Source organism: Gasterosteus aculeatus, chromosome 1, assembly GCF_964276395.1.
Source record: "Gasterosteus aculeatus chromosome 1, fGasAcu3.hap1.1, whole genome shotgun sequence".
In the NCBI taxonomy this organism is placed as follows: domain Eukaryota; kingdom Metazoa; phylum Chordata; class Actinopteri; order Perciformes; family Gasterosteidae; genus Gasterosteus; species Gasterosteus aculeatus.
The window spans coordinates 11,648,124-11,671,950 of record NC_135688.1 but is presented as its reverse complement, the minus strand read 5'-3'; the positions used below and the strand labels follow the sequence as shown (position 1 = coordinate 11,671,950).

Here is a 23,827-nt window from a genome sequence, read left to right as displayed (position 1 = left end):
TGATTTCCAAAGAGGCCCACATGACGTTCCTCCTATTCACCCCTTGGCATCAAAGAGTCCTTTTATTCACTTGCAGTCTTGTTTAATCTTGCACACCACCCATCAGGGTATACGCTAAAGTAAGGGCAGGGCCTGAAAGGTATTTCCTTTGAGATTCATTTTGAGATTTTGCATTGATGCATTTACCATGTTTTTTTATTTGCACAACAGATCTATATTGTTTGTTTATTAGTAAGTTTGATTTGACTTCAATGTGTATGACAGGTTGCCGATAAAGTTACCTTCCAGTAAAACATCAACTTGCCATGGTTCGCTCTGCAGTTTATTACCCATACAGTATGGGTGTAGAACTACTTTACTGCAGGTATATTCCCAAAATTGTGTGGCAAGAAAGCCAAATCCAACTCCCCAAATACTCAAATCAGCCATGGGTGTGTCTATGGATGCGCATGTCCACTAGATGGTAGCAGCATACCAAGACATTTGGTGAAATAACACATCCTCACTTGCACTGTGTCTGCTTGATGCAGGGTTGTTGTATGTATCCATATTACATGTGTAATCAAAATGACGGCACTCAAAATGAGTCTTTCAATCAGATTTTATTTTTCACGTCAACTTAATTAGAACAGTGAATACTATTTGGGTAGTTGTCCTTTCCAGAACTGTAGCTTTGTCTTAAAAATCCTGATTTAAGCATCTTCTGTTATTTTCTATGGTTTTCCACATGGGCAGGACAGCATATAGGAAATGAAAGGTCATACTGCAATTAGTGATTGGTTTGATGCAGGAAGATGTTCTTTTTAATGATGAGCAATACATTCGATAATGTTGCATCTATACACACAAACATCACATTTCCCAACTGCCGTTTTTGTTAGATTGGTAAATTGTTATATATCAGTTTTTGCTAATCAGAGTGCTAGGAAGGTATGGATAAGTATTATTTTGTGAACCTGCATATAACATATAAGTCAAGAACAGTGATTAAAAACATAAGCAAAAGAAATCATGATAATAACTTGGCTCTAGTTGTGTTTGTCAAATGCGAAAAACATAGGGATAGGATTATTTGATACATTCACCTTGCCTTATGATTGCTTTCTTTGTGTTCCTCTCTGGTCTCAGCAGGATTACATAACATTTGGGTCCAAACAGTGCTAACAAGAGACCAAAACTGGAGGCCAGGATAGCAAAAACCTCCACTGCATCTGCATATTTTCCTGGAGAGTTGACATAAGCGGGGACAAAGGCTATCCACACGGCACAGAAGATCAGCAGGCTGAAAGTTATGAGCTTGGCCTCATTGAAATTGTCCGGAAGATTTCTCGCCAGAAATGCTAACATAAAGCTGAGGATAGCCAATAAACCAATGTAGCCCAGTAATACTGCGAAACCGACGGTGGAACCAACTACACACTCATAAACTATCTTGTCTTTGTGGTATTGAGTGTTTTTATGGGGAGCTGGAGAGGCAGACACAATCCAAGCAGTGCAGATGGCTGCTTGAATAGAAGTAAGAACCACAACTGTCCCTCTCTGCTGCGCAGCACCGAACATCTTCAGACTGTCCCCTCCTCCCGGCTTGGAGGCCTTGAACACAGCCAGAACCACCATCGTTTTCACCAGAATACATGAAACACAAAGTACAAAGCTGATCCCAAATGCTGCATGTCTTAGTTGGCATGTCCACAGTCTGGGACGGCCGATGAACAGCAGTGAACACAGGAAACAGGATTTAAGTGACAGCAACAGCAAGAAACTAAGTTCTGAGTTGTTGGCGCGTACTATGGGTGTACTGCGATGGTAGGTGAAGATTCCCAAGACAACAGCACAGATAAATGTTCCCAATAGCGAGGTAGTTGTCAAGCAGATACCCAGAGGCTCATGGTAGGAGAGGAACTCTGTTTTCTTAGGAACACAGTGGTCCCGCTGGGCATTGGACCAGAAGTCCTCTGGACAACTGATGCACTCCATGGAGTCTATAGAAAAACACGGGAACAGAGCATAAAGGACGTTTTTGTCTCCCAACAGTGAACACTAATTCACGACTACAAATTCATATTCAATCATTTTATTCAATCATTTTACAAAACATTGTATAATTGTACCAGCCTGTGTTATTGCTGAACTTTCCCTCAGAGCATGCTACACAGTCAAAACAGCAAAAAGGCTGCCGCTTTCTTCTGAGCATTCGGGTACCCGGAGGACAGCTCTCACTGCACACTGACAGGGGTAACTGAAGGGAATGTAAGTTTTTTTCACAGTTATTTTGCCGTCTTTGAATCCGTCTATTGTGTTTCATACAATACAAACGTACAATTAAAAACTGTAATAGAAAGGCGTAACCTGTTTGGAATCAAAGTTCCAGAAGATTTTGTCATCGTCAAGTGTAAGCTCTTCGGCTTTGGAGGCTAACTTCTTGACAAACCCCACACTCTGAACTTTAGTCCTTCCATCGGGGAGCCACAGCCAGTTCATGATGTCGTATATTGGTAGAGCGTCACCATTCTCATCAAAGGAAACTTGATCACCAAATGATGTGGTGAAGTTCACCTTTTCCAGGTAATGCAGAAGCTGTAAATGATGAACAATAAAAACTCCAATAAAAACAGATGTTGTTGAGTTTGCAGATATTCTGTGTGATGAATTGTGGATCAAATTGTGGGCTTCTGGGAGGACTTTGTCTCAAAGACCATCAGGAGAATCAAACAGATGGTACGGGCCTGGTTCATCATTCGTGCTTTTCACAGAATACATTTCAGTAACACTTCAAAAGCGTCTGCAGCGTCTGAACTGAACAGCTTGATTGTTATTTGATACCATACCTGCCATGGCTCCAATGTTTTCAAAGTGTCACAGCTTTGTCCGCTGAAAGGCCGTCTCCCTGGCTCGCCCTGCAGCGTGTCGTCGAGGGCATACGCCAGGGCGTACACCGCCTTGTAAATGTTGTACTCAGGCCTGAGATCAGAAACATCCAAGAACTCAGTCCCCACACTCTCTAGATCTTCCTGTCCAGTGCACAGTGATCCCCCGGCCTCCACCCAACCTGCATGAGGTGGTGCAAATCTACACTGAAATGTGTATTCCCAAAACTGATTCACCTGAAAATATTTTCAAAACAGACTGTCACTAATTAGGATAATATACTTTAATGGTATTAGATCAGATTGCAGGGTTGAACTCACCATACTATTTCCATAGCTGTTGTTGTGTTGTAGATCGGGCTGTATTTGTAACAGGAAGTCCCTTAAACCTGGTATTTCTCCTCGGCGGATGGCAACGCCCAGAGTGCCACTCAAGTAGGGCATAAGGCGCGGGGTTTGGAGCACAGCAGCTGCTGACCAGGCTTCGCTGGCCATCCACTGAATGCCAGTGACATTCTCCCTAACCACCTGTGGGTTGCATGAATCAAATCGCTAGGTTACACTACATTGGTTGCTTTGATCGTCTGAAACTGAGGTGAGTTGAGAGCTTGGTTCGATGCGCTAAAGGCTGCCTACATGAATCGGAGTCAGGTGTAGAGGGGCACTGATCAAGTGAGAGTGTTTGACGAGTTGGGAGTGAGACCAGGTTGAGAAGATTAAATACCTCTTCTATGAGTTGAATCATGTGGATCTGATGCGCAAACACAATGACCACACGAGCTGTTGATTTCTTCATTATTTCCACAATCCTTTTTAGTTCAGCAGGGTGTTCACCCCAGGGCAAAACCTCTGAGTAAGCCAGGCAACCTCCACCAGATTGAGCCAGGTTGGATTGGAAGGTTTGGGCGACATGGAGTCCGTAGTCATCATCACTGACCAGCAGACCAGCCCAAGTCCAGCCAAAGTGTTTCAGAATCTTAATCATAGCACGCACCTTATTGAATAGAGAGTAGAGGGATTAGTGCAGCGTTTTAAATAAGCATTAAACATGCCCAATTATGTAAAATTACAGTTAGTTGATCTTTTGTTTTAAAAGTCAGTTACACGTCATCTGAAACACATTTTTCATTTTTTATTTGTAGACCAGAGTTTCACCTGGAAAGCATCACTTGGGATCGTTCTGAAGAAGGATGGAAACCTTTTCCTATCACTCAAGCAGGAGCATGTGGCAAAATAACTCACCTATAAAAAAAAAACATATATTATTCATGCAGGTTTTACTTCCCAAGCAAATTAGCAGAAACATGTAAATAATTACTAAGTAATTTATATAAAAATGCTTGCAAAGCTGGTTGGATTGGCTGTAGCTGAGAAATCACCCCACCTATCATCTTTATTTTCTAAATAAATACAATGAAAAATATAGCAAATCCAAATCTCAGCTACAGCAAGACCAAAGAAGGTGAACTTACAATTGGCATATTAAATAAACCTATCACATCAGAGGTGGCGATGGAAAATGTAGAGAAGGAATCACCGACAATGCCTAGGACTGGAGTGGTCCCAAAACATTTCTCTGGAAGTAGAAACTGCTCCTCTTGACCACTGGCCAGCAACAACGCAGCACTGAATCCAACTACGAGTGTGGCACAGTTGTCATAAAGACTGTATCCGAGCGTCACATTAGGTAGCAGATTGTTTTTTTTGTTGATCTCGTCGATGGCAAAGGCCATGGTCATGGCATGCCTGAACTCTGCAGTGTCAAAGCTAATATGTAAAATGACATGGTTAACGACTAAAAAAGCAATTCATTATCTATCGTTGGCCATTGCCTGCTACAAGAGTTGGACACTTACCCTTGGCAGCTGAGCTGATTCGGTTCTGAGGTGAACAACAGCTCAGGGAAGACAGAGGTGTAGTGGACCTCAAATAGGCCGCCCAAAACCACATCACCAGGCATGTGCATCCCATTAAGATGAAACCGTCTCCTTAATTTACAAGATGAGAAAAGAGACGAAGACTCTGATGTTAGAAAGGCGAAAGACAACCAAATCAAGATCAAGTAGAGAGACAAGAAACAAAATGTGTCTAGAAATGCCCCCATATCTGCACGCCCCACTTTCTGAGCTTCGTTAAGAGCATACTTTTATATGCACATCTGTGTCATCCGCTTTGGTTGTTTTGGTCATCGTTTCCACCACCCATCAGGGTACGAGCAGTCGTGTGGGAGGCATGACAAATATCAAATTAGCTCTGCAGACATGGAATATCACAAGGACATAATTTATCCGATGTATTGTTTTTTCATCACCTTTATTTTTCAGTTCTTAATTATTTTGTAATATTGGAACTTGACTTAAAAATACCTCAAATAAACATCATAGGGCAAAGACACAGTGAAATAAATTCAACATATATGATCATTTTTCCTGTGTTAAAAACACTAAAAAAAGTTTTTTTACCTTGTGCCTATTTGTTTTATTGAAAATAGTTTATTTTCTAAAAGTTTGCTTTAATCACTGAAAATACTCACATTGTTTGCTAATAGGGTCATGTTGAAAGCATCACTTGCAATTGTTCTGAAGGACAGCAACGGCTGAAGCTCACTCAGGCAACATGTGAAAATGAGTTATCTGCAAAGAGAAACAGTATGTTCACAGGCAGCGTAAAGTATTTCATGCATTCAACTAGGGTGGCCATTTCCTTCACGTCAAAAAGGAGGACACTTTGCATACACAGGGGCATGCAAGCAGATATTTGTTTGGTATGATCCGGTTTTACATTTTACTATGTTTTTCCACCAGATTACATAAAGGTGCATACACATACCACATAGCTAAAAAAAAATATACAAGATACAGCTCATGACAACGTGCCCTTCCAATTCAGATTACATAGGTCTAATAATATTTTTTATGCTAATCAACTCAGGACTGAGTTGTATGACATTCTGACGGCACCAGAGCGGAGCATGTGAGGTGAGAGCTGTCCTATCTGTTAAAATGAGCAGTGAGATATAGTAGTAGTTTGTCCTTTTACACTGTGAAATGATACACAGCCCGGCCGCCAACCGCTAGCACCCCCCCCCCCCCGTCAGCCCGCGAAGTGTCCCTGATTTGGGGTTGGGAGAGAGTTGGCAACCCTACTGTGGTACCAACTGCGCAAGAGCACGTGTTGCGGCGCATCAACACATGGCTCATTTAAATATTAAAATGTATTGATAAGTCAATACACGAAAATGTAACCAATGAAATTACTTATTTTGACACACATTTTTAGCCAATACGTATTAAACTAACAAGGTAATGTGTCAAAAGGCGGACCTTTTTAATTATTTTCTCAAAAGAAGGACAAACGAGCTTAAGGCTGCGCCTGCAGCCAGACAGGGCATTTAAAAGCCGGACTGTCTGGCCTAAAGCCGGACGAATGGCCACCCTACATTCAACCAATGTCAATATTTTACTAAATTAGAAATAATAATAAACATAGCTCTTTGCAGGTAGAACTAGATAATTTTGAATATTATCATGAACAACCTCTAAGACTACATATATATATATATATATATATAGATTTACAGTTCTCGTAAAGCAAATGTAATGTTTGGTGATACGTGTCCATTTTGTGGTATCCCTGAGACACTTAACCTCTAACTGCTCATTACAGTAATGTAACGTTATTTTATCTGCCAGTAGGCTAATTGATGTGACATCATGGCATCCACATTGATAAGATACAGCATAACTGGTAAGATAGTGTCACTTTAGATGGTCAGACGTCTCTTGATAAGGTTATCATGAACATACAAGCTCCCAATCTCCCTCTTCCTATAGCTAGCTACTTGCTAAATACTAGCCTAGCCTATACAGCATGCCAGCGATCGCTAGCTTGACCATGTTTATACATTAGGCTCTGTAAACATTAGGCTAGTTGACATCTGTCACACTCAGATAAAAATATTTATCTTCACAAACAATCCATGGACCTACAAAATTTGAAGACTAGTATTTTAGGTACAAAATGTACCCTGTCAAATACCATATCATGTAGGCCTAATGCTAAATATTCAGTGACCTTTCAAAAACTGTAACCTGAAAATACTGTAACCTGTCATGATTAGTTCATGAACATGATTAAATCAATATTATCGACTGTTAAATGATGATAATTTGAAGTTGGGTCAGATCAGGGAACAGCTATTTTGAAATAAAAACTTTAATTGCAGGTTAAGAGCATCATCTCTTTGCAGTAGAGTAAGCTGACGAACAATTGAAGGATGGAAATTCAGGTCTGAAAAATCTATATAAAGCAGTAAAAAAACACAGTATGCCCTCATGAGGAACGTTGAGGGATGGATATCTTTGCTCTCTTCATTGGTGTGATCGTGTCGCTGGGTTTGTCTGAGCTGAACTCAGCTCTCACTTTGCCTGGTTCTGGGGATGGAGTGAAACAAAGGGCCGGGCTTACAGAGGACAGGACCGCTGTTGGAGTCAGCGATGAGGGCTCATTTGTGGAATGCAAACTGCAGGGTGCCACTCGTCTACCTGCATTCTCAATGGATGGTGACTACGTTGTTGGTGGTGTTTTCGCCATACATTACTCTATGAAAACAGTGGAAAGTAACTACACCACCATGCCTGGTCCAATAAGATGCTCAGGGAGGTTAGTAAGAGGGACTAAGTGGGCACTAAGAGGATGTTGCTGATGAAATGTGCACATACTTTTTAACATTGTTTAATGCATTTAGCCATTATAAAGTCTGTTTGTCCATAGAGAAGAAAATAATTGTAGTAGATTTGAAAGCGTCATGAAAAGTAAAATTTGAGTTATGAATAGTTTCCTGTTGTTAATCCATGAGTTTAGATAATTATGAATATTGGATAATATTATTAATAATATTGGATCAAAATATCCTGTGTTACGATTTTTGTTTTTTCATTTCTACCACACTGTATATTTGTGAAAATTACTGAATTGTTCACATTTTAAATATCAAAACGATTGTCTGTGTGCAGCATCAACTCCCGTGGGCTGCGCTTCTCGCGCACAATGATCTTCGCCATCGAGGAGATCAACAACAGCACGAAGCTGCTGCCGGGCATCAAACTCGGTTATCAGATCTACGACTCGTGCGCGTCTGTGCCTGTTGCTGTGCACGTGGCATTCCAGCTTCTAAGCGGTCTGGACTCGGTGTTTTACGCCGGAGACAATTGCACTCAGTCGGGTAAAGTGATGGCCGTCGTCGGTGACTCCGGGTCCACGCCATCCATCAGCATGTCGCGCATCATTGGGCCCTTTAACGTTCCTCAGGTAAGTATTCTGAATCACTGCAAACGTTGTGGTTTAGACCATTTTAGAATCGGTCCTGTTAAATAATGAGTTGTTTTCCTCTAGGTTAGTCACTTTGCCACCTGTGCATGCCTGTCTGATAAGCAACAGTACCCCAGTTTCTTCAGAACCATCCCGAGTGACCAGTTCCAGGCTGACGCGCTGGCAAAGCTGGTCAAACACTTTGGTTGGACTTGGATAGGTGCTATCCGGTCGGATTCCGATTACGGGAACAGTGGTATGGCGTCTTTCCTGGACGCAGCGCACAAAGAGGGGATCTGTGTGGAATATTCTGAATCTTTCTATCGGACCAACCCGCGAAGCAGGATCCAGAGAGTAGCTGACATCATCCGCAGGTTTCTGCATTCAATGATTGTGTGGTCACACTGACTTGCACCCAAATCTACAACAAAAGCAGTTCATGGAAATCTAAAAAACATGTTTTGTTTTTTTATCTCATATTTTGTGATGATATTTGTTATGAATATATAAGTGAAACAAAGTACAAGTGCGACAAAGAACAGCTTTAAATATTTCTATATGTACTGTATATGCAAATATTTAGCAATATATGGTAAATGTATTCCTATTTTTTTCCAGGTCGACAGCTGTAGCTATTGTGGCATTTATGTCGCCTGGAGAACTGAGGATTCTGCTGGAAGAGCTGTCGCTGAAGCCCTCTCCACCTCGCCAGTGGATAGGCAGCGAGTCCTGGGTAACTGACCCATCCATGCTGCAGTTTGGTTTCTGCGCTGGCGCAATCGGATTTGGCATTGAGCGATCCGTCATCCCAGGTCTGAGAGACTTCCTACTGGATCTCCCTCCATCTGAAGTGTCTGCCTCTCCGGTGCTGACTGAGTTCTGGGAGGAACAATTCAACTGCAGGCTGGAAAAAAGTGAAACATTTAGTCTGGTCTTTAACATAACTGACTGTTTGATTTTTATTCTTATATTATTTTTATTATTCTGGAGTCGAGTACTAGCTGCTTTAAAAACACAAGTGATTAGTACAATCTATTGTAATTGAACAACGACATGAAGTAGAAAAATGGTGCATATCTTTGAATGACCCAATTTGAAAAAGGATCTTTTGGTGTTTTTTTCTGCAGGAGTCTCAGAGAAGAACGTGTGTGATGGAACTGAAGACATAGAGACGATCCAGAGCCCATACTCTACAACTCCGTTCAGAATCACTAACATGGTGTACAAGGCTGTTTATGCTATAGCACATGCTATTCATAATGCAGTGTGTCAGGAAAAACATTCTATAACCCAGTGTGACAAACTCACCAGCATAGAGATCAAAGAGGTCAGTCAAGACAAATTATATGTGAAAACCCAATGACTTCATTAGAGGTTGATTAATTTATCGCTATCACTGACTTCCTTCACTTCCCCCTCGCAGGTTCTTAATCAGTTAAAGGAAGTTAAATTCTCCCAGAATGGTTATGATGTGTCATTTGATGCCAATGGGGACCCTGTGGCCACATACGAGCTGATTAACTGGCAGAAAAGCGATTCTGGCAGCATTGAGTTGGTGACAGTAGGACACTACAATGCGTCACAGCCAGTGGGCCAGGAAATCCATATTGATGGGAACCTCACCTGGGCGGAGGGTGGCACACAAGTAGGAAGCCCCAAATTGATATTATGACACATTTTTTGAATTCTGTTCCTCTCTTGTCCGTACCGAATGCATAGAGATGTGTTAAGAAGTCACAGCACTTTCAGTCCGACATCCCTTTTAATGATTTAAAAAAATGTGATCCCTCGCTGAGTTGTTCCGCAGAAATCGTACCAAAAAAAATCATCACCCAATCCAGAGTGCTGAAGCCTCTTTTTAGCTTTAGCTGAACATAAGAACACATTTTCTTTTACAAATCTTTTCATTCTTTCCACCAGACGTTGAAATGACAAATACATGTACACAAAGCACTTGATGACGTGCGAGTTTACATTTTAGACAGAAGTTTAAAATATCTGAACCTAACCTTTAATCCTCAGCATATTCAAAGCACATCAATTTATAAGTGTTTGTCTGTGTCTCCAGGTGCCCGTGTCAGTTTGTTCTGACAGCTGTCCTGCAGGAACTCGGAAAGTGCTGCAGAAAGGAAAACCCATCTGCTGTTATGATTGTGTATTGTGTCCTGAGGGAGAGATTAGTAATGCTACAGGTATTAATTGTCATAATGCATTACTACACAAGACCAAATATTGAGTACAAAAGCAAAAAAATCGATTTCTTTTGTTATTTTTTTCAGATTCCCCTGATTGCTTCTCTTGCCCCAAGGAATTCTGGCCTAATGCGAAGAGAAACAATTGTCTCCCCAAACCTGTAGAGTTTCTTTCCTTCAACGAGGGCCTTGGGATCATCCTGTGTGTATTCTCAGTTGGAGGTGCCTGTCTTGCCGTCCTAACAGCGGCTGTGTTCCACCGTCATAGGACATCCCCGATTGTCAGGGCCAACAACTCTGAGCTGAGCTTCCTGCTGCTCTTCTCTCTGACTCTGTGTTTCTTGTGCTCATTAACTTTCATTGGAGCCCCCTCTGACTGGTCCTGCATGCTGCGCCACACAGCATTTGGGATCACCTTCGTCCTCTGTATGTCTTGTGTTCTTGGAAAAACGATAGTCGTGTTAATGGCGTTCAAAGCCACTCTCTCCCGGCTCGTAATGTCATGAAATGGTTTGGTCCTCCACAGCAAAGAATGACCGTAGTGTCTTTTACCTTTATTCAAGTCGTAATATGTACCCTTTGGTTGGTTCTTAGTCCTCCTTTTCCAATGCAAAACCTAACCACGTACAAGGAGAAAATCATCCTGGAGTGTGCACTGGGCTCAACTATTGGGTTCTGGGCGGTGCTCGGGTACATCGGCCTGCTGGCTGTCTTTTGCTTTGTGCTAGCTCTCCTAGCCCGGAAACTACCTGATAGTTTTAATGAAGCCAAGCTGATCACGTTCAGCATGCTGATATTCTGTGCAGTCTGGGTCACCTTTATCCCAGCATATGTCAGCTCTCCTGGTAAATTTACTGTGGCTGTGGAGATATTTGCCATTCTGGCCTCCAGTTTTGGACTCATGTTGTGTATTTTTGCACCAAAGTGTTTCATCATATTGTTTCAGCCGGAGAAAAACACCAAGAAATATTTAATGAACAAAACTTAATGCTAGATTGTCTGACAATTGAAAGGACTTTTACTCAAATTATCAAAGTCAAAAAGGGGAAACAAAGAGATCTTGTTTCTTATGTGCGTTCTCGGCTAAAAACACACTAACGTCCACGTTGATGAATGTACCCACTGGCACAATGTAAATAGCCGCTATGTCCATATTCAATCTCTGTTTCAATTAATCTAATTCAGAATATTATTATAATAGTCTCAATAGTCCCACTCCAACATTTTTACACTTTTAAGAAACTCTTTTAAACATCTGATTCTGCATTTTTCCGACGCAATCCATAAAAGAAAAAAAACTACTTTGTGGCTGCAAAAGCGAAGTTCAATAAAAATTCCCATGATGTGCACATTACGCTTGTTTATTTACATTTGAACTGTTGTCACATTTAATGTTTCATCAAATTCAACGTATTTTTGTGGAAATCCTTTTAAACTATTTTGTTGTCTCATTTTAAAAATATTGTTGTATCACGGCATAATGTCTAGTAAATAGAAAAGTATCATGAACAATAATGTAAATATGTGTTTCTTTCACTCATTTAATTACCAATTTAACTACACAAAAATAAGTTATTGACGTTTGTTAGTCTTAACTTTAACATGAGCTGAAACACAAAAAAGGTGTACTTATATAAGAAGATATTCAGTGTTAATGGTAATTTTATTAGAAGAGAAAGAGTCATAATGCAGATTATTTTGTAAAAAAAGCTCAAACAAGGCTCTGACAAGGGTTAATCAAAGCCCCTTGAGAACATCCTCTCTCTGAAGTACAATCTGAGGCAAGCTTTGCTCTGGAAACCTATTTAAAGCAGTGAAAACACATGAGGACCGTAGAGGGATGGAGATCTTTGCTCTGTTCGTTGGTCTGATCGTGTTGCTGGGTTTGTCTGAGCTGAACTCAGCTCTCACTTTGCCTGGTTCTGGGGATGGAGTGAAACAAGGGGCCGGGCTTACAGAGGACAGGACCCCTGTTGGAGTCAGCAATGAGGGCTCATCTGTGGAATGTAAGCTGCAGGGTGCCACTCGTCTACCTGCATTCTCAATGGATGGTGACTACGTTGTTGGTGGTGTTTTCTCCATACATTACTTCATCCAAAGAGTGGATCATAACTACACCACCATGCCTGGTCCAATAAGATGCTCAGGGAGGTTAGTAAGAGGGACTAAGTGGGCACAAAGAGGATGTTGCTGATGAAATGTGTACATACCTTTTAACATTGTTTAATGCGTTTAGACATTATAAAGTCTGTTTGTCTACAAAGAAGAAAATAATTGAAGTAGATTTGAAAGCGTCATGAAAAACAAAATTAGAGTTGTTAATCCTTGAGTTTAGGATATTATGAATATTGGATTCTGTGTTATGATTTTAGTTTTGTATTTCTACTAAACAATGTGTTTGTGTGAAAATGAGTGAATTGTTCATGTTTTAAATATCAAAACGATTGTCTGTGTGCAGCATCAACTCCCTTGAACTGCGCTTGTCGCTCACAATGATCTTCGCCATCGAGGAGATCAACAACAGCACGAAGCTGCTGCCGGGCATCAAACTCGGTTATCAGATTTACGACTCGTGCGAGTCTGTCCCTGTTGCTGTGCACGTGGCATTCCAGCTTCTAAGCGGTCTGGACTCGGTGTTTTACGCCGAGGACAATTGCACTCAGTCGGGTAAAGTGATGGCCGTCGTCGGTGACTCCGGGTCCACGCCATCCATCGGCATGTCGCGCATCATCGGGCCCTTTTACGTTCCTCAGGTAAGTATTCTGAATCACTGCAAAAGTTGTGGTTTAGACCATTTTAGAATCGGTCCTGTTAAATAATGAGTTGTTTTCCTCTAGGTTAGTCACTTTGCCACCTGTGCATGCCTGTCTGATAAGCAACAGTACCCCAGTTTCTTCAGAACCATTCCGAGTGACCAGTTCCAGGCTGACGCGCTGGCAAAGCTGGTCAAACACTTTGGTTGGACTTGGATAGGTGCTATCCGGTCGGATTCCGATTATGGGAACAGTGGCATGGCGTCTTTCCTGGACGCAGCGCATAAAGAGGGGATCTGTGTGGAATATTCTGAATCTTTCTATCGGACCAACCCGCGAAGCAGGATCCAGAGAGTAGCTGACATCATCCGCAGGTTTCTGCATTCAATGATTGTGTGGTCACACTGACTTGCACCCAAATCTACAACAAAAGCAGTTCAAGGGAAAAAATGTTTTTCTTTTATCTTATGTATTTATTTCTTATTATGTTGAAGGTATTTGTTAATGAAATACTAAGTTAGACAAAGAAGAGCTTTAACTATTTCTATACATCCTGTACATGCAAATATTTGGCAATATATTTTGATTATATTAGTAAATGTATTCCTATTTTTTCCAGGTCGACAGCCGTCGTTATTGTGGCATTTATGTCCGCTGGAGACTTGAAGATTCTGCTGGAGGAGCTGTCGCTGAAGCCCTCTCCACCTCGCCAGTGGATAGGCAGCGAGTCCTGGATAACTGACCCAGACATGCTGCAGTTTGGTTTCTGCGCTGGAGCAATCGGATTTGGCATTGAGCGATCCGTCATCCCAGGTCTGAGAGACTTCCTGCTGGATCTCCCTCCATCTGAAGTGTCTGCCTCTCCGGTGCTGACTGAGTTCTGGGAGGAACAGTTCAACTGCAGGCTGGAAAAAAGTGAGAATGTTTGACAGATCATTAACTTACACTCCCAGTATGATTTTTATCTGCTCTTGTATTACGTTTATTATCCTGGAGTGGAGTACAAGCTGCTTTAAAAACACAATCCCAGAGTGATTACAAGTAGGATATATTGTAATTGAACAAAGACATAAAGTGGAAAAATCATGCATTTCTTCGAATTATCAGATATGAGGATTTTTTTGTGTGTTTTTTGCAGGAGTCTCAGACAAGAATGTGTGTGATGGAACTGAAGACATAGAGACGATCCAGAGCCCATACTCTACAACTCCATTTAGAATCACCAACATGGTGTACAAGGCTGTTTATGCTATAGCACATGCCATTCATAATGCAGTGTGCCAGGAAACACATTCTATAACCCAGTGTGACAAACTCACCAGCATAGAGATCAAAGAGGTCAGTCAAGACAAATTATATGTAAAAACACAATGTCCTTTTTTTTGTAAGTTTTCTAAAATGAAATATTAACTTTAATAGACGTTATTTAATTTCTTGCCATCACTGACTTCCTTCACTTCCCCCTTGCAGGTTCTCAATCAGTTAAAGGAAGTTAAATTCTCCCAGAATGGTTATGATGTGTCTTTTGATCCCAATGGGGACCCTGTGGCCACATACGAGCTGATTAACTGGCAGAAAAGCGAGAGTGGCAGCATTGAGTTGGTGACAGTAGGACACTACAATGCGTCACAGCCAGTGGGCCAGGAAATCTATATTGATAGGATCCTCACCTGGGTGGAGGGTGGCACACAAGTAGGATGCCCCTAATTGATATTATGACACATTCCTACTTGGAATTTTACAATTTGTGTTTTTGGTCCCTGTTCGTCTCTTGCCCATACTGAATGCATAGAGATGTGTTCTGAAGTCACAGCACTTTCAGTCCGACAGTGGTGGAGCCTTATTTTAGCTTTAGCTGAACTTAAGAACACATTTCCTTTTACAACACACCTTTCATTCTTTCCACCAGAAGTTGAAATGACAAATACATGAACACAAACCCCTTCATGACGTGCAAGTTTACATTTTAGACAGAATTTTCAAATATTTGAACCTAACCTTTAATCCTCAGCATTTCAAAGCACATCAACTTATGAGTGTTTGTCTGTGTCTCCAGGTGCCCGTGTCAGTTTGTTCTGACAGCTGTCGTCCAGGAACTCGGAAAGTGCTGCAGAAAGGAAAACCCATCTGCTGTTATGATTGTGTATTGTGTCCCGAGGGAGAGATAAGCAATGCTACAGGTATTAATTGTCATAATGCATGTACTACACAAGACCAAATATTGAGTACAAAAGCTAAAAAATCCATTTCTTTTGTTATTTTTTTAGATTCCCCAGATTGCTTCATTTGCCCCAAGGAATTCTGGCCTAATGCGAAGAGAAACAATTGTCTCCCCAAACCTGTAGAGTTTCTTTCCTTCAACGAGGGCCTTGGGATCATCCTGTGTGCATTCTCAGTTGGAGGTGCCTGTCTTGCCGTCCTAACAGCGGCTGTGTTCCACCGTCATAGGACATCCCCGATTGTCAGGGCCAACAACTCTGAGCTGAGCTTCCTGCTGCTCTTCTCTCTGACTCTGTGTTTCTTGTGCTCATTAACTTTCATTGGAGCCCCCTCTGACTGGTCCTGCATGCTGCGCCACACAGCATTTGGGATCACCTTCGTCCTCTGTATGTCTTGTGTTCTTGGAAAAACGATAGTCGTGTTAATGGCGTTCAAAGCCACTCTCCCAGGTCGTAATGTCATGAAATGGTTTGGTCCTCCACAGCAAAGAATGACCGTAGTGTCTTTTACCTTTATTCAAGTCGTAATATGTACCCTTTGGTTGGTTCTTAGTCCTCCTTTTCCAATGAAAAACCTAACCACGTACAAGGAGAAAATCATCCTGGAGTGTGCACTGGGCTCAACTATTGGGTTCTGGGCGGTGCTCGGGTACATCGGCCTGCTGGCTGTCTTTTGCTTTGTGCTAGCTGTCCTAGCCCGGAAACTACCTGATAGTTTTAATGAAGCCAAGCTGATCACGTTCAGCATGCTGATATTCTGTGCAGTCTGGGTCACCTTTATCCCAGCATATGTCAGCTCTCCTGGTAAATTTACTGTGGCTGTGGAGATATTTGCCATTCTGGCCTCCAGTTTTGGACTCATGTTGTGTATTTTTGCACCAAAGTGTTTCATCATATTGTTTCAGCCGGAGAAAAACACAAAGAAATATTTAATGAACAAAACTTAATGCTAGATTATCTGACAATTCAATGGATTTTTACTCAAATTATTAAAGTCAAAAAGGGGAAACAAAGAGATCTGGTTTCTTATGTGCGTTCTCGGCTAAAACCACATTAACGTCCATTTTGATAAATGTACCCACTGGCACAATGTAAATATCCGCTATGTCTATATGCAATCTCTGCTTCAATTCATCTCATTTTAGAATAATAGCATAATAGTCTCAATAGTCTCACTCCAACATTTTTACACTTTCAAGGAACGGTTTTAAACATCTGATTCTGCAGCTTTCCGATTTAATTTGTAAAAGAAACAAACTACATTGTGGCTGCAAAATCAAAGTTCAATAGAACATTTCATGATGTGCACATTACACTTGTTTATCTACTTTATTAACATTTTAACTGTCACCTTTAATGTTTCATTAATTTCAATGTATTTTTGTGGAAATCCTTTTAAAATATTTAGTTGTCTCATTTTACAAATATTGTTGTACCACGGCATAATATCTATAGAATAAAGTAAAAAGAAAAGTATGAAGAAAAGCAACGTAAATATGTGTTTCTTTCATTTATTCAATTAACAATTTAACTACAAAAAAATCCATAAGTGATTGACGTTTGTTGGACCTAACTGTAACATGAGGTGAAACAAAAAAAAGGTGTAATTATGTAAGAACATATTCAGTGTTGGTCATTTTATTATAAGAGAAGGAGTCAAAAAATAAATTATATTCTAAGAAAGGCTCACAGAAAGGCCTCGACAAGGGTTAATCAAAGGCCCATGAGAACACCCTCTCTCTGACGTAGAGAAAGCTGACGTACAATCTGAGGCAGGCTTTTCTCTGAAAATCTATATAAAGCAGTAAAAACACATGAGGACCGTAGAGGGATGGAGATGTTTGCTCTGTTCGTTGGTCTGATCGTGTCGCTGGGTTTGTATGAGCGGAACTCAGCTCTTGCTTTGCCTGGTTCTGGGGATGGAGTAAAACAAAGGGCCGGGCTTACAGAGGACAGGACTGTTGTTGGAGTCAGCGATGAGGGCTCATCTGGGGAATGTAAGCTGCAGGGTGCCACTCGTCTACCTGCATTCTCAATGGATGGTGACTACGTTGTTGGTGGTGTTTTCTCCATACACTACTACACATACACAGTGAAAAATAACTACACCACCATGCCTGATCCAATAAGATGCTCAGGGAGGTTAGTAGGAGAGAAAAGTGCAAGCTAAGAGGATGTACTCTAGATGGAAATAGTGTTATTTTTACAGTGCTAATCATTCCATAAAGCAGATTTTTTACTTGAAAGGTAAACCAAGAAGTTGTTGTTGAGTTTTGATCTAATCCTATGTGTTGAATTTGTTCCTTGATGCAATTTTGTTTCCCGTTGGAAGTGCAGCTAATGTTGTCTAATAACTCTAAATTGAAGATGTTCTTAATTGACTATATTTATTTTGCAGCATCGACTCCCGTGAGCTGCGCTTCTCGCGCACAATGATCTTCGCCATCGAGGAGATCAACAACAGCACGAAGCTGCTGCCGGGCATCAAACTCGGTTATAAGATCTACGACTCATGCGCGTCCGTGCCTGTTGCTGTGCACGTGGCATTCCAGCTTCTAAGCGGTCTGGACTCGGTGTTTTATGCCGGGGACAATTGCACTCAGTCGAGTAAAGTGATGGCCGTCGTCGGTGAGTCCGGGTCCACGCCATCCATCAGCATGTCGCGCATCATCGGGCCCTTTAACGTTCCTCAGGTAAGTATTCTGAATCACTGCAAACGTTGTGGTTTAGACCATTTTAGAATCGGTCCTGTTAAATAATGAGTTTTTTTCCTCTAGGTTAGTCACTTTGCCACCTGTGCATGCCTGTCTGATAAGCAACAGTACCCCAGTTTCTTCAGAACCATTCCGAGTGACCAGTTCCAGGCTGACGCGCTGGCAAAGCTGGTCAAACACTTTGGTTGGACTTGGATAGGTGCTATCCGGTCGGATTCGGATTATGGGAACAGTGGCATGGCGTCTTTCCTGGACGCAGCGCACAAAGAGGGGATCTGTGTGGAATATTCTGAATCTTTCTATCGGACCGACCCGCGAAGCAGGATCCAGAGAGTAGCTGACATCATCCGCAGGTTTCTGCATTCCATGATTATGTGCTAAAAATTGTTCCTCATGGACATTTCAATTAAATCCAACACTGCAAATGAGCACTCACAAAAATTAAAAAAACACATCACACATGATAGTCACAACTATCTTGGTATATATTTTTAAAGTCCTTTGTTTTTATATTGGTATAATATAACTCAATTTCTCTCTAGGTCGACAGCTTTGGTAATCGTGGCATTTACAACACCTGGAGACTTTAGGATTCTGCTGGAGGAGCTGTCGCTGAAGCCCTCCCCACCTCGCCAGTGGATAGGCAGCGAGTCCTGGGTAACTGACCCATCCATGCTGCAGTTCCGTTTCTGCGCTGGAGCAATCGGATTTGGCATTGAGCGATCTGTCATCCCAGGTCTGAGAGACTTCCTGCTGGATCTCCCTCCATCTGAAGTGTCTGCCTCTCCGGTGCTGACTGAGTTCTGGGAGGAACAATTCAACTGCAGGCTGGAAAAAAGTGGGTTGAATTAAATTTAATACAACATAAAAGACAACCAAAGTTGGACCCTTCGGTGTGTTCTGCTATGTTTTTTTTAGTCCAGTTAAAACAGTCAGTGAAAATTTTAACAGTTCTTTTCATGCAAACCCCTTGATTACTATGGAGATATCTTCATGTTGAACAATGACATACGATCATTTCATAATAATCTATTACTGTCAAGACTATGAAATGCTGTGTTTTCAGGATCAGCTACGGACAAGAATGTGTGTGATGGAACTGAAGACATAAACAAAATCCACAGCCCGTACACTGACACATCTCAGCTTCGAATCACTAACATGGTGTACAAGGCTGTTTATGCTATAGCACATGCCATTCATAACGCAGTGTGTCAGGAAACACATTATATAACCCAGTGCAACAAACTCACCAGCATAGAGATCGAACAGGTGGGAAAAAAAAATGTGAATATCCTATTGTCCTTTTTACCTACAGTACAACTTGAAATGCAAGTCTCATCTTTTCCATTCACAGGTTCTTACACGACTGAAACATATGAATATTTCACAAAATGGTTACGAAGTGTCATTTGACGTCAACGGGGATCCTGTGGCCACGTACGAACTGGTGAACTGGCAAAACACTGAGACTGGCAGCATTGAGTTGGTGACAGTAGGACACTACGATGCATCACTGCCTGCGGGCCAGGAGCTCCGTGTCAACAAAAGCCTCACCTGGGTGGAAGGTGGCACCCAGGTAGGGAGATAAACATTTTTTTTTAAACATTCAAATATGAACTGATATTAAACAATATGATATGTGGAAAACATTTTTAATGTCACTGCAGTTGTTACCCCTGCAGGGAAGACTGTCTCCTTAATCCGCTTTCAATATAATGTAGGCATGTTATAGTTTGACATTTTACAAGAAAATTCCTTTTTTATATTTTCCTACAAAGTGCAGAAAAATACTTACTTTTGAAGAAAACTTACACTGTATTATGAAAAATGAATCCTATTTGTATAGGTTAAGTCCTCTACTGGGATCCATAACTTACACTCTCCCCAAATCACAACAACACATACACCAAATTGTCCTTCGCATTGACGTAGCGGGATAATGAGGACATGCCTGGATTGCCCACGCAACAACACAAATGCCTCTTTCATGAAGGCTTTGATTTAGGATTACAATATCATAACTTATCTAAACTAGTAAATAGAATATGTATTCAGAGAGTTTAAAAAGCACCAGAGAGGACTGTGAAACAACTTTATGAAGTCTATAGCTTAATTTGGATTTAATTTAGATCACTGCGTCCGAGATATTTCAATAAAAGATGATTATATTATGTGATTTAAATTTGGTCAAGGAACATGTAACTCAATTAAGTCTGGGAATAGTATTGTTTCACCTGAAGGCTCCGCAGATTTGAGTTGAAAAACGTGAATCTTTCCGTTTTTGCAGACCTGACCATGTATGACTTTGTTTATATCTATGTGCCAGGTGCCTGTGTCAGTGTGCACCGTCAGCTGTCCTGCAGGAACTCGTAAAGTGCTGCAGAAAGGAAAACCCATCTGCTGTTTTGATTGTATACCCTGTCCTGAGGGAGAGATCAGCAATGCCACAGGTATACTGTCTTTGTGACGGTAGATTAGATGAACGCTGGCACATGTCAGCGGCCGTTCTGTTTCTGATCGTAGCGTTCTGCTTCATAATAAATGTTTAAACTAGCGCTGTCAGGTAAACAGACCCATTTTAACCTTCTCAATTTTTTTCACGAGAGATTCACTTTTTTTTATGTTGTTACCCAGCTACTTGATCCTTTTTGAGGGACAGTCCTACAAATGTCACTCACAAAACATGTAGAAAAGAAAACAAATCCAGCACCGCTCCTTCATCTTGTAGTAAAAACTCACCCCAGGACGACAGCATACCAACGTATGATCGTTTATTAAATTAATTTACATCAACATGTAAATCATTTTTTTTCAGGGAAATAATTTCTAAGTATAAAACCCTAACCCTTTACCCGAAATGTGCACTTTATAGTTGTACTTTGTACCACCCTGTTTGGCAATGTTTTTTTTCAATAAAATAAAACATTTGTATAAAGCAAAATAATGTAAAAAAAATAAATGAAGGGACATTTAGAATAGATACAAATTAGCGATTAATTGTGATTAATTTTCAGTTAAATTGATCGTGATTGATCGTGATTAAATATTTTATTCGTTTGGCAGCACTAGTTTAAACGCTATATTCTAGCAGATAAGGTTGTCCTAAGAGTCTTTGGATAAATGCTTCCTATTATCCTCATTGTCTCCTCACACAATATCGCTGCTCTGATCACATCAGTCCTGTCCTCCAGAACCTCAACCTGTCCCACAACGGATCCAATTCAAAGTCCTTATAGTCACTGAACCAAGCCGTTTCCTACCTCTCCAACCTGCTTCACCAACACGCTTCTTTTTACAGCGTCAGATCCTCTAATGACACCCTCCTGTCCCCATCACTCAGGACAGAGAGCCGGACTATAAGAGTTCTCTGTAGCTGTAACCTTCCATAGTGCTTACTCTGAAACACATCCGAGAATCACATTTTCGAATCTATAATCTATCCTCATTTATAATTTAATGCTACTAATGATGAGCGTACTTTTCTCTACATAACTTTTCTAAAATGTTTTTTCCTTCTCTGAAAAGCAAACTAGGAATAAAATGTGTTATTAACATTACTACACAACAACATTAATAGACAACATTGAATAGACTAAATAGTAAATATTCTCTTTTCATCTTTTCAGATTCCTCTCATTGCTTCACTTGCCTCGAGGAAAACTGGCCTAATGCAAAGAGAAACAATTGTCTCCCCAAGCCTGTAGAGTTTCTTTCCTTCAACGAGGGCCTTGGGATCATCCTGTGTGTATTCTCAGTTGGAGGTGCCTGTCTTGCCGTCCTAACAGCGGCTGTGTTCCACCGTCATAGGACATCCCCGATTGTCAGGGCCAACAACTCTGAGCTGAGCTTCCTGCTGCTCTTCTCTCTGACTCTGTGTTTCTTGTGCTCATTAACTTTCATTGGAGCCCCCTCTGACTGGTCCTGCATGCTGCGCCACACAGCATTTGGGATCACCTTCGTCCTCTGTATGTCTTGTGTTCTTGGAAAAACAATAGTCGTGTTAATGGCGTTCAAAGCCACTCTCCCGGGTCGTAATGTCATTAAATGGTTTGGTCCTCTACAGCAAAGAATGACCGTAGTGTCTTTTACCTTTATTCAAGTCGTAATATGTACCCTTTGGTTGGTTCTTAGTCCTCCTTTTCCAAGGAAAAACGTAACCACGTACAAGGAGAAAATCATCCTGGAGTGTGCACTGGGCTCAACTATTGGGTTCTGGGCGGTGCTCGGGTACATCGGCCTGCTGGCTGTCTTTTGCTTTGTGCTAGCTGTCCTAGCCCGGAAACTACCTGATAGTTTTAATGAAGCCAAGCTGATCACGTTCAGCATGCTGATATTCTGTGCAGTCTGGGTCACCTTTATCCCAGCATATGTCAGCTCTCCTGGTAAATTTACTGTGGCTGTGGAGATATTTGCCATTCTGGCCTCCAGTTTTGGACTCATGTTGTGTATTTTTGCACCAAAGTGTTTCATCATATTGTTTCAGCCGGAGAAAAACACAAAGAAATATTTAATGAACAAAACTTAATGCTAGATTATCTGACAATCGAATGGATTTTTACTCAAATTATTGAAGTCAAAAAGGGGAAACAAAGAGATCTGGTTTCTTATGTGCTTTCTCGGCTAAAAACACATTAACGTCCATTTTGATAAATGTACCCACTGGCACAATGTAAATAGCCGCTATGTCTATATGCAATCTCTGCTTCAATTCATCTCATTTAGAATATTAGCATAATAGTCAAGCTCCCAGTCTAACATTTTTACACTTTTAAGAAACTCTTTTAAACATCTGATTCTGCATTTTTCCGACATATTCCGTAAAAGAAACAAACTACATTGTGGCTGCAAAAGCGAAGTTCAATGAAAAATCCCATGATGTGCACATTACACTTTAATTTTATTAGAAGAGAAAGAGTTATAATGCAGATTGTTTTGTAAAAAAAAGCTCAAAAAAGGCTTCGACAAGGGTTATTCAAAGCCCTTTGAGAACATCCTCTCTCTGACGTACAATCTGAGGCAAGCTTTAGCTACATCCAAGATGGCGCCGATGATGGCTGCCATGGTGCTTCGGTGCGCTTCATTTTTTGTTGTCTTTGTTGTTAATTATGTTTCTTGCTGCGATTCCCGGAGCTCTTTCACCAGAGATGAGCTCTTGAACATCCGTGGAACAACTTCAGCGGAGTTACTTCCAACTTCCCTGCTATCTTCCTTGGAATTACTGGACATTCTAGTCAAAGGTGCGCTCACCTTTCGCCACGTGGTGAGACGCCATAGGAGAGGAAAACGGGCCGGCTCGCTGGGTGAGACTCCGCAAGCGTGGTTCTCGCACTCCGCTGCCAGGCATCTTTCTCTCCAACGTGCGCTCACTGTGCAACAAACTAGACGAAATTCAGCTGCTGGTGAGGAGAGACAGAGACTTTTCTACATCCTCCGTTTTGTGCTTCACAGAGACGTGGCTCTGCGGATCGATACCGGACTCCGCGCTCCAGCTGGCGGGTTTCCAGCTGTTCCGAGCGGACCGCGGACACTGTTCCCCTGATCTGGAAACTTTCTTCATCAGCTGCAAACCTTTTTATTCCCCCCGTAAGTTCGCTTTATTCGTCCTGGTCGGTGTTTACATGCCGCCGGCGGGCAACGTGCACGAGGCACGTCATGGTCCATCTGATTCCTGCATACAGGCAGAAACTAAAGCCCTGCAAACCTGTGGTGAGGGAATTCAAGAACTGGACCAGTGAGGCGCTGGAGGATCTTCGGGCGTGCTTTGACTGC

At 41.5% G+C, this 23,827-nt stretch overlaps 2 protein-coding genes and 1 pseudogene across 2 annotated transcripts; 2 read left to right on the top strand and 1 right to left on the bottom strand.

Moving 5' to 3' along the window:
- Nucleotides 1-1,068: 1,068 nt before the first annotated feature.
- Nucleotides 1,069-4,848, bottom strand: LOC120829193 (extracellular calcium-sensing receptor-like). Its single transcript, XM_040193130.2, has 9 exons — nucleotides 4,724-4,848; nucleotides 4,340-4,634; nucleotides 4,023-4,109; nucleotides 3,592-3,861; nucleotides 3,189-3,395; nucleotides 2,829-3,104; nucleotides 2,350-2,577; nucleotides 2,116-2,239; nucleotides 1,069-1,982 (listed from the first exon to the last, which is right to left on the bottom strand). The coding sequence occupies exons 1-9, from the start codon at nucleotides 4,831-4,833 to the stop codon at nucleotides 1,069-1,071; spliced, it is 2,511 nt and encodes an 836-aa protein (XP_040049064.2). The 5' UTR covers nucleotides 4,834-4,848.
- A 2,637-nt stretch (nucleotides 4,849-7,485) lies between these two features.
- On the top strand, nucleotides 7,486-11,357 carry LOC120829201 (extracellular calcium-sensing receptor-like; annotated as a pseudogene).
- Nucleotides 11,358-12,386: 1,029 nt separating this feature from the next.
- LOC120829209 (uncharacterized) lies at nucleotides 12,387-22,583 on the top strand. Its single transcript, XM_078089412.1, has 16 exons — nucleotides 12,387-12,520; nucleotides 12,828-13,122; nucleotides 13,207-13,496; nucleotides 13,742-14,037; nucleotides 14,264-14,460; nucleotides 14,593-14,814; nucleotides 15,179-15,302; nucleotides 15,390-16,283; nucleotides 17,291-17,483; nucleotides 17,740-18,034; nucleotides 18,119-18,408; nucleotides 18,598-18,893; nucleotides 19,128-19,327; nucleotides 19,413-19,634; nucleotides 20,385-20,508; nucleotides 21,685-22,583. Exons 1-16 carry the CDS (start codon nucleotides 12,414-12,416, stop codon nucleotides 22,581-22,583), a joined length of 4,944 nt encoding a protein of 1,647 aa, XP_077945538.1. The 5' UTR covers nucleotides 12,387-12,413.
- Nucleotides 22,584-23,827: the final 1,244 nt, after the last annotated feature.

What these genes read in the sequence shown, in the direction of transcription:
- LOC120829193 (XM_040193130.2), bottom strand. Translation starts at nt 4,833, where the DNA reads ATGCACATGCCTGGTGATGTGGTTTTGGGCGGCCTATTTGAGGTCCAC. An exon ending in GTTTATTTAATATGCCAATT is followed by an intron (nt 4,110 to 4,339) that starts GTAAGTTCACCT and finishes TTTTTTTTATAG; the next exon opens with GTGAGTTATTTTGCCACATG. An exon ending in ACAGCTATGGAAATAGTATG is followed by an intron (nt 3,105 to 3,188) that starts GTGAGTTCAACC and finishes AAATATTTTCAG; the next exon opens with GTGAATCAGTTTTGGGAATA.
- LOC120829209 (XM_078089412.1), top strand. Translation starts at nt 12,414, where the DNA reads ATGGATGGTGACTACGTTGTTGGTGGTGTTTTCTCCATACATTACTTC. An exon ending in AGAGATAAGCAATGCTACAG is followed by an intron (nt 15,303 to 15,389) that starts GTATTAATTGTC and finishes TTATTTTTTTAG; the next exon opens with ATTCCCCAGATTGCTTCATT. An exon ending in AGAGATCAGCAATGCCACAG is followed by an intron (nt 20,509 to 21,684) that starts GTATACTGTCTT and finishes TCATCTTTTCAG; the next exon opens with ATTCCTCTCATTGCTTCACT.